The 15,448-nt window shown below is 48.9% G+C and overlaps 2 protein-coding genes across 4 annotated transcripts in view; both read right to left on the bottom strand.

The window, feature by feature from the left end:
* The window catches only part of LOC125953327 (disco-interacting protein 2), a 105,582-nt gene extending 93,694 nt beyond the window's left edge, over nt 1-11,888 (bottom strand). For all 3 annotated transcript variants that reach the window (XM_049682819.1, XM_049682820.1, XM_049682821.1), the window contains exon 1: nt 10,902-11,888. In XM_049682819.1, coding sequence (XP_049538776.1) covers nt 10,902-10,986 — 85 coding nt within the window. In that variant the 5' untranslated portion in view covers nt 10,987-11,888. The remainder of the gene's footprint in view (nt 1-10,901) is intronic.
* A 1,441-nt stretch (nt 11,889-13,329) lies between these two features.
* On the bottom strand, nt 13,330-14,826 carry LOC125953348 (outer dynein arm-docking complex subunit 4). The gene is made up of 5 exons (XM_049682842.1): nt 14,699-14,826; nt 14,536-14,627; nt 14,299-14,459; nt 13,965-14,208; nt 13,330-13,904 (listed from the first exon to the last, which is right to left on the bottom strand). Exons 1-5 carry the CDS (start codon nt 14,809-14,811, stop codon nt 13,528-13,530), a joined length of 987 nt encoding a protein of 328 aa, XP_049538799.1. The 5' UTR covers nt 14,812-14,826; the 3' UTR covers nt 13,330-13,527.
* Between the last annotated feature and the right edge of the window lie 622 nt (nt 14,827-15,448).

The following is a 15,448-nucleotide window of genomic DNA, read 5'->3' as shown; positions in this document are numbered from 1 at the left end:
TCAATTAAGGCTGCAGCACCACACGGCCAGGTGCATTACGTATTGTGTTCTTGCAATCCCGATGACATGCGATCCGACCACCGCTTATTACTGTCGCATAAAGTCGAAGTTTAAACGAATGTCTAATAAACAGCTAAATACCGGCTGATATGTGGGACATTCTCTTGTTATTGATAGTTCTTTTGTGGTTCAACAATCTGCTTACTGAACAACAGCAGTATCTAGTTGAACTTACGAACCGGGGCATCTCCTCGATGATCGCGCGTTCTCGCGCGCTCATACCCAGTTGCGCTTGATGTGTTTGACTCAATTAAGCTGACTCCATCACTTTGTGGTAATCAAGTGACACCCCCAAACTACTACCTAACACCATCACCACAGTCACAGACAGCGGCGGAACACAAATCACGGCGCGTCAAGGGAAACAATCTGTCAACCACCCTCTCCCATGATCATCATCATCAGCAGCAAGATCGTCAACTGATGATGGGTGCGACCCCCATAAATGCAGCCAACGACGAGGGCGATGTACTATAATATTCTAGTTCCTCCAGCGCGCGCGCACACGCACACAGAGTAGACCCCCGTCATAGCCGCTAGCATGATCTGATGATGCACGGATTAATAGGATTTACGCAGCACGCACGAGCTACTGCAGAGCTCCAGAAAACCTCCGGAAAATTCGGATCAAATCAGCCGGACTCTCTGTACTTTATCCTCTCGTCCGTCATCACCAGATGCCTGTGTTGTGGCTCGCGCCCATTAACACCGGCTGCTGCTGCTGCTGCTCTGACTGTGTGTGAGTGCTGGAAGGCCTGCAGCAGGGCACACATCATTGGTTAAACCGGTTTTCAGTGCTGGATCCACTTCCCGTTGGATTGCACAGCGCCACCCCAAGGCAAACGAAGGCGCTTCTCGTACTCCGCTACACCACATCTCATCAGCCGCCGAGCAGCCGCCACCTCCAACGATCCGCAGCGAAACGGCATGAAATGGTGGTAGCGAGATGCTTGGTGCGGACTAATCGTGGCACGAGCATCGGCTAGAACGAGTGGCTGACACGGCACGGCGGACACGAGACTCAACTAATTTCGATTTCATCCCAGCTGGTCCTAGGCCTAAGCGCTCGCGCCGAGCCAGCCAGCCAACTAGCCAGCTCGTTTCGCTTCGTAATCATTCATCTTCCTTCGGTCGGTCGGTCGGTCGATCGGTCGGACGGTGGAGTTTTCGGGCCCAAGACGCTGAGGCTCCAAAACAACACTCTCCTCGGAACCGGTTTTGGAACGTGACGACGACGATGATGATCGGCGGGGTCTGGGCGTGTTTTTTTTTTTTTACTTCTCCTTTATTTTTCGGAGGAACAGGTTTCGCTTCGCCATCCGCAACCATCTAATCAACCCATCCGCCAATGGTCTCACTGACAACGTCAGTCGATCGGACGCACTTTGCACTTTGGCAGTCGCTGCCTGCTGCTGACACCTTAAACGTTTGCGCCGTCGCGTTCCGCCTAAGAAAACGCCAAACGGAAACGCCACCGTCTCTCGACACAGGGACTCCCCACCCCCAGGTCAGCCAGGTGCTGACCAGTTAGTCTTCCGGTTCGCAATCGAAAGGTGACCAACATGCTGATTGATACTGCTCCAAACGGAAGTGGTAACCGTCGACCGCACAACAGCACGGAACGAACGGTCAAATCCAGTACTGGAATCCTATAGTTCGATGTGCTGCAGATGATTCGATCGGGAATGTAACCTACATATGTAAATGAAGCAGCAGACGCTGTAAACAGACCCCCGGAAAAAAAAACCACCGATCTCGTGAATCTCTGGAAAACAAACGGCAGCAATGCTTTTGTGCCAAACCGTTCCGGTTCAATGAGCACTACCGCGGGCCACAGTTCGGAAACTGGGGCATCTGGTGGAGGCCAAACTACTTTTGGCAGTCGGAAGATGAAGGGGAGGGACGTGTAGAAGAAACGTCTCCTCCCGCCGGAGTTTCCATTAGACTTAGATCGATCGATCGATCACGATGGATCACGATGGATGCATATGGAAGAGCGGCCTCATGGGCGGAACACAGTTGCACCCGAATGTAAATTATATGCTTTTTGGCTTTAGTTTTAGTTTCGCTTTTCTAGGTCAACCGGTGGCGTCTAGCGGACGTCTAAATATGTGTGCGGCACGCCGAAGAGAGTTGCAATGAAGCGCTTAGGCATACTCAAGGTGAAGACATTAAGAGGTGTGTTATTTCGGGATCTTACGGTTACCGCCGGAAATGTTTCAAGACTGCCATTTTTCAAGACTGCCCAACTGATGGTTATAAACGCTCTAACGGTCTAGCAAGACCGTCTCTATAGCAACATTTCAATTGAAATAACGCCCAGAAGTCCATCATTTTAAGAAGAAAACATTTAAAAAATAATTATTTGCGACATGCAAATGGAAAATTTGATCATCAATCCATCGAAGAAGACCCCGATTTAAATGTTCAATTGACTAGTATGACGTCAGCAACGAAACGTCAAAATCTCACTGCCACTTTTTGTTATTCTGTTACGAAACTCAGTAAGCTAATATGAAACTCCTCCTAAAAGACATTTAAAGACCACAAACGACTGACCAGAGTCTGGATCGAACAAATACTATTTCGTAAAAAAAAACTCCCACCACAACAGCAGCAGGGTCCGCTGGTGACACAATCACACATTAGCATTACCCAAGTCATTAGAAACCACAGAGCCTTTCGGTAACACGTTTCTCTTGCGCACTAAGCCCTCGGGGCGTACAAGGACTTCTGTATCGGGAATCGATCAACCGTTTCCCGATGGCGTTTCCCAATTTCCATTTCCACAATTCCAAACACTGACACATACGTGGGCAGTGTGTCGGGGGAATTTATTACGGAACCACAGAACGAAACCCGAATTTCGGTCTCATTCAACCGTGACCAGCCGGTATACCCGGTAGCACCGAGAAAGGGTGGCATGGGTGGGGTATAGCATAATTTTTCTCCCTAAACGAAAACCCATTCATCACCATCAGTGGTGCGTACGCCAGTGTGGCCACAACACTTTGGCGGGCGTTTCGGGTATGTGTTGTGACAGCAAATGGACAAACGCTGTTCACCATCGAACCAGTGGAGGTGGAGGAGAAGAAGGGGCCTCTAAGTAGATCTGTGGGGACCGTTTCGTACCACTGATTGCGATCAGAACGTATTGGCACATGGCCGAATCGGATCGATTTCTTGGTGACAAAGCAGCGCGAGTACTCCGAAGCTGGCAAACACAGAACTGCAGCAACACCGTTTGGGTGCAATATCCGAATGGAACATAAAACCGTTCCCGTTTGTCCTTCGCTCGGAAGGCGAATTCTAAGCTGAGCTGCTCCGAAATTCGTCCGGTTCCGTCATCCAGCACCCAGATTCCAGCATTTTGTCAGCTGCCATCGCCCATTCCAGCACCTTGCCTCCCTGCAAGAGCTCATAAAACCCCCCTCGCGCGCGACATAAAACTCGGGCGCATGACAAACACTAAATTGTGTCATTGTCATCGGTCGCCGGTACACAGTTGCCACCGGTACACGCGAAAGGTAAACGGAGGACCGCACGCCGCTGTCCTTTATGCTTCCGTTTGTGTTTCACTTCACCGAATGATGGAATGAAAGTAAGAGAAAAAAAAACAGAAAATGAAAAAAACACCCCGACACGAAATGCTTTTCAAACATAAATACACAACACAAAAACGGACAACGGCAGCAGCTGTCGGTCGCGGCAGAGTAGCAGCAACACTCGAGGTCCTTCTTCATTTGCATAAGATTTCGGGTGTCGGTCACCGCAAAATGAGAGAAGAAATGTGGAAGCTGGTACCGTGAGATTGGAGGCATGGGGCGAGAGGTGTCCCTCATACACAACATAAAATGAGGCATCGCTGATGCCCGTGGACTTGTTATCACGTGGCCCAGCCCAAACCACGTATGTTTGTGCGCCTATTTTGCGGTGGGGAATACAGGGAGCATCGCGCGTTTGTTCAAAGACTTGGACGCTAAAAATGAATAAATAATGCCACAAATGCTCTGCATACAACACGCCTCGGACGGCGTGAGCTTCATTCGAATCGTCCCGCAACAGAAGCGTAAAACAACCGTGAAATCACTCGAGGTGACTCTCCTGGCGGACGATATCCCGTAGTGGAAGTGGAAGGAAGACCCTAAAAAATGTCGAGGTACTTCCAGACCTTACGCCACATCCGTTCGGTGGCCACGCAACCATTTGGAAGGAGCAGAGGGGAAACCTTATCGGTCGCTGCAACCAACAGGAAGCTGCTGATCAACTTCTGGAAGACCAAAACATAAACGCGATATTCGAGAAGCCAAAGGAAATTTCGAAATTAATCCCGGGCACAACGATGCAAGCCGATCTGGTTCCACTTCCACTGTCCGATTTCATGAGGGGGGAATCGGCCGGCACGAGCTGCGCTAACCCCGGTGCAGGGATTTAGTACCAGAGCACGATAGCACCAAGAAAATGCCCCACATAAAAGTTTCGTTACGGAAGTGTCGGTGGTGCTATGACCCGGGCTGGAATTGCGTCCGACATGACACAATTTCTGTCGGTGTCTTCAATTTGTCCAAACGACAGGTGGCCATAGGAGTTGGCACGATCTTAGGGTCAAGGGTTGCTGTTGGCACATGCTATTCTGTTCGCCTGATGTCTGATGCATCCTTCCATGTGCAGGCGCTGCTTGAACGAGGGTGTGCTATTCGCCGAGGAACTCCAAGAATATGGTCCCCTTCACCGACAATCGACCGAATTTCGGTTACGAAGCACGTGATCGTGTCTGCTGGATGGCCGGAAATGGTGAATCAAATGTCAATAACACTGTGCATCGCACCTTCCTGCGAAGCGAAAGTGTTAGTGCGATACGACGTATGGTGTTAAATTCCGGGGAAAACCCAGTGAGAATGATCGCTTTCACATCGAACCGAACCGAATGTTGTTCTTCAGTTGATTCTATTTCAATTCGCCGGCTGCCCATTTTCTAAAGCAGAGAAAAGAGATAATGGCGATTATCCACGTGATCGTCGACACGCCCTGAACGTGAATGTGTTCCTCCATCAACGCCGCTAAGTAGCTGAGGAGAAGTGAAAAGTAAAAATATGAACATGATCTTCTGACATCCATCGATCAAAAGCGATGGTTCCAGAAGCGACAACAGCATAAGCATAAGTGCACTCCGTGGTTCTATAAATAAAAATACCATCATCGCGTGACATTTCCAAAACACGGCCAAGCCGGTATTGAGAAAACCAATTTGGTCAGCGAGAGAAGGTCGTCCAGATCATCCGTTCAAATCCGCTCTTAACTCCCAACCACAAGCTGCTCTCACATTTGCATGAAACAATAAGTTATAGAAACACGAGTATGACAGCGTGAGTCGATGATATACTAGGCTAATGTGGTGTTTGTCCCGGTTTGCCAAATCGGATTGGTCCGAACCCGATTGTCTGCGCCGCCTCGGGGGAGAAGCCATTAAGAAATTAGTTAATGAACTCCGATGGTTCCAAGGATAACGTTGCCTTCGTTCGTAATCACCAATAAAATGACAACATCGGCAGGGCGTAATAAAACATAAAACTCCAATTCGAAAACATGACCACCATCAGTTCGCTCTCGATTCCAGCGTCAGGACACAAGAACGACTGCATTGCTTCGGAAGAGGAGGAGAATAGAAGAGCAGAGCAAAAACATCCAAATGCCAAGCAATTCCGCTCGAATGAAGTCGCACATTAAACCGAACAGAATGGAGAACCGCACCGCAAACGATTGCGCCGACAATTTCACGACGATCCAGAAAATGATTTCTGTTGTGTGGCCGGCGGTGCTCCTCGTGGTGGAAATTATGTGCCAGCAGCCATTACGATTGGCCTCCATCTTTTGGCCGTTTTTTGCTTGGTTGCGTTCATCGGCCAGCCGACGATTACTGGCGTGATAAGTTACCGCACGGTGACAACGACAAACAAAAAACCGTGAGTAAGAAACCGAAGTTTCGACGAAAAACCGGCCAACGATCCGGATCCGGATGGCCAACAAAAGAGTTCGAGCGATAGTTTTTTTTTACAATTTTATCTAAAATGAATTCCCTTCTCTGCGCGTCGTCGCGTGATTGTTTGGATTATGATAAAGGCCGTCGAGAGGCATCTTTCGTCCCTTGTGTGCCTTTTGCTCCCTGCATTTATTATCTGACCCGACCTGGTCGCTTATCGCCGTAGTGTACGCTTGACCGTCCGTCCGTCCGTCCATTCGTCGCGACCCCTCGACCGATGGTCGCCAGCATTAAAGGGTTTTTTTTGTTGATACGGAAGCGACGGAATTCGGATCGTTCGTGTTCGGTTTAACCACCACCACCGCTGGTCTGATTTGGACGTGTTTTATCGTTCGACAAGAGTGCGACCGAACAGACGATATCGGGCACAGCTTTGGTATACAAAATGGTTTCAGATAATCGGAAATACTCTGCTGCTTTACTGTGCAGTCCAGAAAAGGGGTAAAAAGCTAATGCTCAAACACACTCACACGAGTGGCGACTTATCGTACGCATGATTACGCATAAACTACTCACACACACAAACACAAAGGTATACCCTTCCATGCGGACGAAGTTCGTTAATGATAAATCTCGTTAAACTGCGTTCACGTACGCACACGCGATGCACACACGATCAATGCATACAATCAGCACCTCCACCATCGGGGGTGTGTGCATCGCATGCAGCTGCGAGGTGCGTGACGTGCGAAATTGCTATGCTATTGATGACTTAATTGTTGCCCCTTTTTGTGTGTTTTTTTTCCCGTAGAGACCCCTCATCCTAGGGTGTGGTTAGCTAGATGAGCGTGGAGGAGGCGTGTTGCTTTCAACGTACGCGCAGCCACCGGTACTAGCCAGACACATAACTCATCTCGCCGGCAAGCATCGGTGAGCACGCATCTCGCGCATTGCAACAATGAGCTCATTGCTAAGGTGGTGGAGATGAAGCGTGATCGCGAAGTGCACACTTTGCGTATTCCAGAGCTTTCATCTATCGACTTCCTTGAAGGAATGCAAGCTGGTGATTATCCCAATTACAAATGGAAGACACAAACGCACCCAAAGCGGCATGACTTTGATCTAAACATTAATTAACAAAGGGAAAACATTTGTGCAACGCAGCTACTAATCTAAAAGCTAAGTGTTTTGTCATAATCAAATGTGTATCATAATTCCCATGAAAGGAGGATTAAACTTATCGCCTTAACCTTCAAACCGCTGTCTTTGTTGAGTACTGAGGGTTGCAATGATACGGGAATAGTTCCGATTTGGTGGCCTAAGAGGATCTTTACTAATGCCTGACGACACTTTTAACGTGACGTCAGGCATGTTTTGGTGAGTATTTTCAAGATATTACTTCCCAGAGTTTACGACACACGTGATCCACAGATAACGGCTATCAATCGTGACGAAGACCATTATATGATTTCTTAGAAAAATCGCCTCTAATGCGTCTTACTGACGCGGCCTCATCACAAGAAGCGACAGCTGATTCAGCAGTCAATGTCCACGAAGCAGGACACTTCACAAAGAAAGTTTCTCAACATTACCGCAATTCTCAGCTGCAATTGAGTTTCGATTTTATCAAAAGAAAAAAAATTATCAATTTTGCCCTCCCGAACGCGATGATCGAATCAAAAGTTCTCGAGAGTACACAATCCAAACGGCGGAAAGCGAACGCAATTCGCGGATACTCGCTTAGGGGGGGTTCTTATCAGTGCGAATTTATCACCAGCCGGTGTTCCGGGGGCGGGTGGGGGCGAATCATCGGCCCGATTTGAATGACCTCATCGATTGCGAAACGAAAGCTGGAAAAACGCGAGTTCGATGTCTCAATGCACCCCGCCATCGCACGCTAATCTGGATCTGGAGGGTAAGAAGCATCCTCCTCCCGTTATCATATCGCATCAGCTCGCGAACGGACAATGTGCGTCAAAGCTGTAACACCTCCACCTCCCGGCTGCAACACCTCCATTAATGTATTGGCATGTTTTATGAAAACATTCTTCTCCCTTTTACAGCAGAAACAGGAAACAAGGCAAGTTCTGGATCGCAACTCGACGAAGTCGTCGTCGTCGTCGATGGAGACTAAATTGGTAGCGCAGACCTAGCAGAACAAGAACCTCCCATCGTTGTAAGCCGGATTCCACAAGCACAAGAAGGACTCATGTCGAGGGTTCGTCATGTCTCTTAAGCCATCCGTCGATCCAACATTGCTTGCCATCGTAAGGTCGACCCGCTCTCTGCCGCCTTAAGTCCTCGTCCTCGGCGAAATGTAAGGTGCTCCGGGGGGTGCTCTGCTATTAATGTTATGCTGCTTCTATTCACTCTTGCTCTTTCTTCCTCTTGTTACCACCCTTCGCTTCTCACAAACATGCTGACCATACTCGCCGTCGCCAGAGAACCAATAACAAGACCACCACCACCACCAGAAGCACTAAGGCAGTAACGGCGCGACAACAAGCGTCAATTCTTCAAGGTAAAACAAATAAACGACTCCCCGTGGCCAGCACCACCGCACCACCGCGGTCTTGGACACTCATAAAGCTTCAAGTGCGTCAAGGATAAGCAGGGTGCGAGTGGTGTGTGGTTGGCCATTTGGCTTGATGTTGCTACGCACACACACACACGGCACGACGACAACAACACCAGACGATGAGCCGGCCGGACGCAAAGATGGGAGGAAATTAGCCAAACCGTCGCCGATGGTCCATCAATCGTCCATCGCATTCGCCGAGAGGCAGGTGTCTGTCTGTCTGTGTGTGTGGAGAAGCTGTAAAGTCCGTCAGGTCCATCATCATCATCATCCACCTTCTTTCTCGTATCAACCATATTAGCAACCATCGCTCTGCAGTCCCTGTTGTGTGTTGCTGCTGCTGCTGCTGATGGTGTTGGTGGTCTGGTTAATGCGCATGCGTACTTACGCGACCATCCGTACCCTTGAGCTTCCCGTACCCTGGACAAGGAGAGTGCGAGAGAACGGAAGAAGCTGCGAACAGGCGCACGACCTCTGAAGGCGACGAAAAGCAAAACAACAAACCGACAGCCAACCCCCCCACACCACATCTGGCCACTGTCTGGCTGCTGGTTGCGTGTCGAATGTCGCTGCTTCTGCTGCCGCACTCGACGGTAGCATGATTATGCTGCAGCCCCGTCTCGTTATGCTTTGTTCCAAGAGGAACTACTGCATTCACATCGCACCGAGCTGCGAGCTGTCTCGCCGTGCCGAGAAGAAACGGGGGTTCACCCTCGGAGCTACCGAGCAGGAGTATCACACAAACAATCATTATCGCAACAATCTGCAGACTCCGACTGAAGCAGACGACTCTACTGCTGCTGCTGCTGCTGCGAAGGATGTCGTGAACCTCATACTTGAACTCTGGCTTTCTGGTTCTGATTCTGGCGGCAGGTTTTAGACCTGGCCGACGAGCCTTACTAAGGAAGGATTCGAATTGAGGCATAGCGTAGCCGAGGCACACACACACGCGGGCAGCAAATTGAAACAGTGGATCAATATTTGGGGGCCCACGATTGGACGCGAGTTGTAATCGTGAAACCAGTGCCCTCGCAGCCTGGTCCCCCAGGAGGCTGGGGGATTACCCATGCCAGATCATAAAACCGGCTCCAGCAATGACAGCAGGGAGGTGACCTTTGCAACTTCCTATTTTTTGCACTTTTCGCACAAATCATTCACACGCCACAAAAGCGACACAGACAGCAGGGACTATCGAGCATCGGGCGGCACGACTCTCGCTGAAGATGCTAGACAGGAGAGGACTGTCGCCTACTAATCGTCTTAGTCTGCGCATTGTTTGGGAAGCGAAATTGATCCTAGAACCTATTTGTAGTTGAACATAAAGGCAGCAAGCAGAGAAGTGCTTGGAGCCATCATTTTTATCAAATGAAATAGTGTTTTTCCCCATTTCTTAGATACAGAAGTTCGTGTAACATTCACATTAAATCATGTTTACAGATTGATGCGTTGAGCATGCTAAAACACTGTTTCTATAGTGACGATAAATTACATAAAAACAACCAAAAATAATAGCAAAAACAGCAGAAAGTATGACTACTGTTTATATGAGATAAAAAATAGGAAAATCGAAGATCCATTCAGGGGTTTCATTCTCTTGAAAGCTTGACTAAAGAGTAAAAACATGAGACAAATAGTTCAAACATCTAAAAGAAAAACAATTTAGAATCAAAAGAGAAGAAAAACATATGAACAGGTTAACAACAATTTTAAAAAAACGTACGTAAAATCCGTAACAGTATGTAATTTGTTAGAAAAAATGGAGAAAGATCAAAACTAATAACGGTAAGGAATATCACTTTGAGCTGGAAATAATAAAACAAACTCATATAAATCGGTACCCTACGCTCAACTAATCAGCTTATTAACTATTCAAATGCAAAAAACCTCCACAAGTACGGAGCGAGATAGGAGAGAAACCTTCCAAACATTCGCAGCCACCGAGACCAAGACCGAGCACCGGCAGGAGGACTTTGGTGCCCAGAAAAGGATATGCTTTTCCCATTTTCCAGTGAGAAAACTCTCTTTTCCCTCGATAGCTTTCCAGCTTCATTCACCAACTTGCACGCTCGCTCTCTTGGTCGTTCGCTCTCTGTTCACTTTCTCTCTATCTCTCTGCTCTTTTCTTAGGAAAAGCTCAGAGAGTTGCGAAAATCCTTCCTCGCTACCAAGGATACCCCGGGGACAGGGGAACCGGGGTAGGAACCCGGAGTACAGCGAGCACGCGAATGGTAGGAAACCTACACCGAATTATCGATCCTTCGTCATTCATGTGCATGAACGTACCTTCAGATAGCTCCAATTCCAGCTCGGCCAGCTTTTCCCGGACGTCCTCCGGGAGGCTGCCGTAGTCGACGATGATGTCGCCCATCGTGCCGCCGTCACCTCCGCTATCCACGCTAGTCCGAGGAGGGGTCTGGCTGCCGGTCCGACTCCCTTTCGGGGCCGGCCTCTGCTTCCGTTTTGTGCTTCTTCTACAGCAGTCACACCCGGTGACCGGGACTCACACCCGTTGCGGTTGCGGTTCCGGTTGCGCCGCCGTGAGAATTTCTTCGCACACGCAATATGCACACACACACACTCACTGGGTTTCGTTGCTGTTGGCAACCACTTTAGCCAGCCTCTCCCGAGATCCGAGTCGACGGGCGTTTTGCAATTAATTTTTCATTCCTTTCGCTGCCGCACCAGCCGAACTTCCGGCAATTACACCAAGGAGCACATACACACACACACACGCAGAGACCGCACACACACACGCACATGCGCGGCCGCACCCGCCCGCCCTTCTCGTGCTGGTCACTTTCACTTCCACCCTTTCCGTCGTCGTCAAACGCCAAACTCAAATTTCACGGCCCGCGAGCATCTCTTTTTCTGCCTCGACGAATCCACAACATTTTGCACAGCGAAGACGGGGCTCTCGGTTGAATTTCAGAAAAGATTGATTTGCGCAAGCCACACCAATTTTTATCGCGCACTCCGCACCGCGTATTTCGGATTATTCGGTTAGTTTAGCAGCACTCTTGCCCACAAGAATACGTTCGCTGCGGCACTCGATCTTGCTGCCTCGGGAGTTCGACTGTTTCTGAGCTGTTGCCGAGATGCTGACCGAACGAGAGAGCAACAACAACTCCAAGTTTCCCAGTTTCTTACACTTTCCCGGCGGAGTTTCCATCGGGAACAACGGCGGGAGTTGCCAATGACTCTAACTAGTTCTTATCACCTCTTTTTTATCAGGAAATCCACGAAAAATGTTGAAAAACGTTAAAAAAAACCCCTTTTTCACAGCGAACTCCAGTTTCTAACCTCAAAGCCAAAACAACGGCACAGTGCCACGCAGGCCATTTGAAGCATCTGTATTATGAAAATTTTACCTTTTTATGGGGAAAATGCTCATATTTTATCGACCATCACTGTACCCACATAGCAGTGAGAAGAATTCTCACTATAGAAAAATCGATCCGAGATCCAGCCGCCATCGGAACGATTCATACATTTGGCAAATATTTTGGCGGCTCGATTTCGTCTACTGGGGCCCAAGGTGTTTTAAATAGGAAGGTGGCTTAGCCGCTTTGACGGGTCACCATTTTGAATTTGTTTGACATTGGTGGCAGGGCGCTTTTTATCAACAAAACCACGTGAGTTTCAAGAAGAAGAAAAAGAATATATGGGCAAGTTTGGTGGTTTTATCAGGGAAAGTACCTGATTTCACTCTTTTTCGAATGTTTAAATGATTCATCTCTCTATTTAAGTCTACTCATTGCACACTGGGTCTCAATATCCCATGCAGCATGCAGCTCCATAGTGAGCACAATTATCACTATGGGGAAAAATCTCAATATCCCCATAGTGAGTGGTCGGGTGGGTTATGAGGCTGCGGCTTCAGGAGTCGAAAATTCCGAGAATCGAACCCGGAAACTTTCGACTCTTGGATCCGTTTATACGTGTTGATGTGAAGTGCGCCTGAAGCCAAAAACTGCCACATCCCGCTGCGGCAGCTTCCTTACCGGACACACTTCTCAACCCCTAGAACCTGCCGTCAGCTTTAAAAAAAAAGGCGGAAACAGAAAACGACGTTGTGAAACTTTATTATTAACTTTGTAGACCTCTCCGCCGTACTGCGTAGTGTGGATCTAGCTTAAGTTCGAATTGTGGTGCGGACCTGGCCTAACTTTCGAAATGCCAGAATGACGGATGTCAGACGTGTCACAGGAAACGGAGAAGAAAATAAAATTCGGTCTCTCTGATCGTGAAAGCCAAACCGACCACACGTGTATTTTTGTCTTCTGTATTATGGCCTTGTTGTATTACATTTTATGTCTTATGTCCGAAGTGAAAGCTGCCGTCGAACGATCAACGATCAACGAAAGATCGTGGGTTTTTACAACTTTAAGGTTTATTGGGTGTTTCCCAACTTACAGACGCAACCTACGAACCACCACGGACGCCGCCTAGCTTAAGAAACTAGTACTCGTCTTAGTCGTGTTAAGCTGCGTTGCAAAGTTAGCTGCCTCCGCTCCTAGCTCCTAGGAGCTTATGCTCTGGCTCTTACCTTAGCCATTCTCACTTGAATTCACACGGACAAACAGTTCAAACTAACTAACGTACCAACAACCTACCCTCGTTTCTTCTCTCTCTCTCTCTATCTCTCTCTTTTCTTTTCATGCGCTCCCAAGAGTAGGTCAGTTAGGAGGTTATAAATAAACTAAGATAAGGTAACTAAATAGTTGGTTGGTTTATTAAAGCACTTTCATTTGACTACTTGACTATAAACGAACAACACATTCGACCTTAAGACAAAGCCCTGCTCCTACTGAGTTGGAAAACTTCATCAATCGAGAAGGTACGCAACTGGTGCAACCACGTGGCCTACTTTCATACTCCTCTACATCGTCCACGGATGACGTTGCTGCGGTTATAGCCAGCGTGGCAGCATACCGTTACCTGCGTTTATTTTCTTCGCATTCAAGCTGGTGCAGGGTTTCTGCTGGCGCCAGAACTCCTGACGGTTATTCAAGAAATTGATTGCGTCCTTGGCAAGATCGGAGATACACTCCGTATTCGTATCCGCCTTGCGTAGATCCGGATGTTTGAGCAAGTTCTCGAGATACTCCTTATCGATGTACAGGTCTCCCAGCAGCCGTCGTGAGGCACGCTTTTCCAGCTCCTCCCTGGAAAACTGCGTGCGCTTAGCCGATTTGGGTTTCTCCACCTTGACCGGTTTCTTCTGCGGTTGGTTCTTCGTATTGTTGCCGATTGTATTCTCGATAGCTTCCTGCGTCTTCTGGACACCTAATGGACGAACGGGAATCGAGACAAGATACTTCGGCAGCAGATTGAAAGCTAGCTTACCCAGTCGAAAGCTGGCCAGCTCCGGGCGTAAGCGAAGCCCACGGTGAAAAAACATCAAACTGTGCTCGAACTGGCCGAGATAGTAGAGTGCTTCCGCCTTCTGATAGATCGCCCGGATGTTATTCTTATCCAGCACAAGGGCCGTTTCCGCATCCTGCAACGCTTTCCCCGGTTCACCGAGCTGCAAGAAGCACCTGCTCCGAGCCACCAGTGCATTCTGGTCGTTTGTATTCATTTCCAATGCCTAGAAGAAAACAGAAAAAGACGCCATTAACCATTAACCGGAGTTTAAACGGCTGCAGTGGGGGACAGGGTAAGTGTGCAAGGTATGTGCCTTGGAAATAAACAAAACGGCATTGTCCATGTTGCCATTTTTAATCTCTCGCATCCCCAGTGCGAGGATGGCCCCAGGGTCGGCCTCCTCCGGTAGCTGCAGAGCCTCGTTACGCTCCTGGCGCCGTTTGTTTATCAGGTTTTGCTTGATATCGAAATTGCCTGCAGGACGAGAAATGAGTAGAAAAATGTATTTCAAGCAGTCTCAACCCCTCGGATTTCCGTTCGGCACACATGCCTATGCTGACGGCAGCGGCCCTATCCTTGTCGGTATAGACTTCGTCGAAGTAGCGGCGCTTCTTGATATCGACCGGTTCGTTAAAAAGATCCCTAGAAAACGCAACCGGCATCTCATGAGCCATTGCAAAGGGCCTAGTAAACGTGGTAAAGTAGCACCTTACCGATACTTTCTCGGTGCATTCTTGTCGCTCATATCCGAACAATGATCCGAGTACTGTCGGATCAGGTGCGTATCAAGCCTTCCCTGGCTCGGCTGATGTTGCATGGTGGCCATCTGAGGTCCACTTCCTCCAGCACCAGATCCACCAGACCCGCCTCCCATACCGCCACTGTTACCACCCACGGCTCCACTACCACCACTACCAGTGCCATTGCCGCCTGTGCCCCCACTGCCCGCTCCACTAAATCCGCCGCTCGATTGCTGCTGATCATCGTCACCATCCAATCCGACGCGGACGAAGCTTTGCAGCAGCTCGTCCTCACCGCCTAGTATTCCTAGGGCCGTCTTAGAGCCACTCATCTTCGTTCGCTCCTCGAATCTAACGATTTTCTCGAAAGATCAACGGCGTTCCAGTTTGCGCTAGTATCGAAGGATCCTACCACCAAACACTGCACAATGTTACTGCGACACCAGAACTGTACCAAAGTGTGAAACGGCCACGGCTCACCGCGCAGTTCATCGCGTGAAACCCAGCACCCCGCAAGCTACCGGGTTTAACACACACACAGACACGCCTGACACCCTCGCCCATCCGCGAGGGTTGGGGCCACGGAAAAAAAGGGGTCGGAAAAGGTGAGAGCGAGGCCGGGAAAAGTCATGGAAACAAACACTTGATAATCGATTTGTCATAAAACACAGTAAAAATTGCAGCACCAAGCATGAAGTAGGACCTCCTCGTCACTGGTAAAGG

This window comes from Anopheles darlingi, chromosome 3, assembly GCF_943734745.1.
Source record: "Anopheles darlingi chromosome 3, idAnoDarlMG_H_01, whole genome shotgun sequence".
Classification (NCBI taxonomy): Eukaryota; Metazoa; Arthropoda; class Insecta; order Diptera; family Culicidae; genus Anopheles; species Anopheles darlingi.
This window is presented reverse-complemented; position numbering and strand designations above follow the sequence as displayed.

Excerpts from the sequence above, each read along its gene's own strand:
- LOC125953348 (XM_049682842.1), bottom strand. The coding sequence starts at position 14,811 with ATGGCCACCATGCAACATCAGCCGAGCCAGGGAAGGCTTGATACGCAC. Across the intron at positions 14,460-14,535 it reads GGCCGCTGCCGTCAGCATAG|GCAATTTCGATATCAAGCAA; the intron begins GCATGTGTGCCG and ends CTCGTCCTGCAG. Across the intron at positions 13,905-13,964 it reads GCTGGCCAGCTTTCGACTGG|GTGTCCAGAAGACGCAGGAA; the intron begins GTAAGCTAGCTT and ends TTCGTCCATTAG.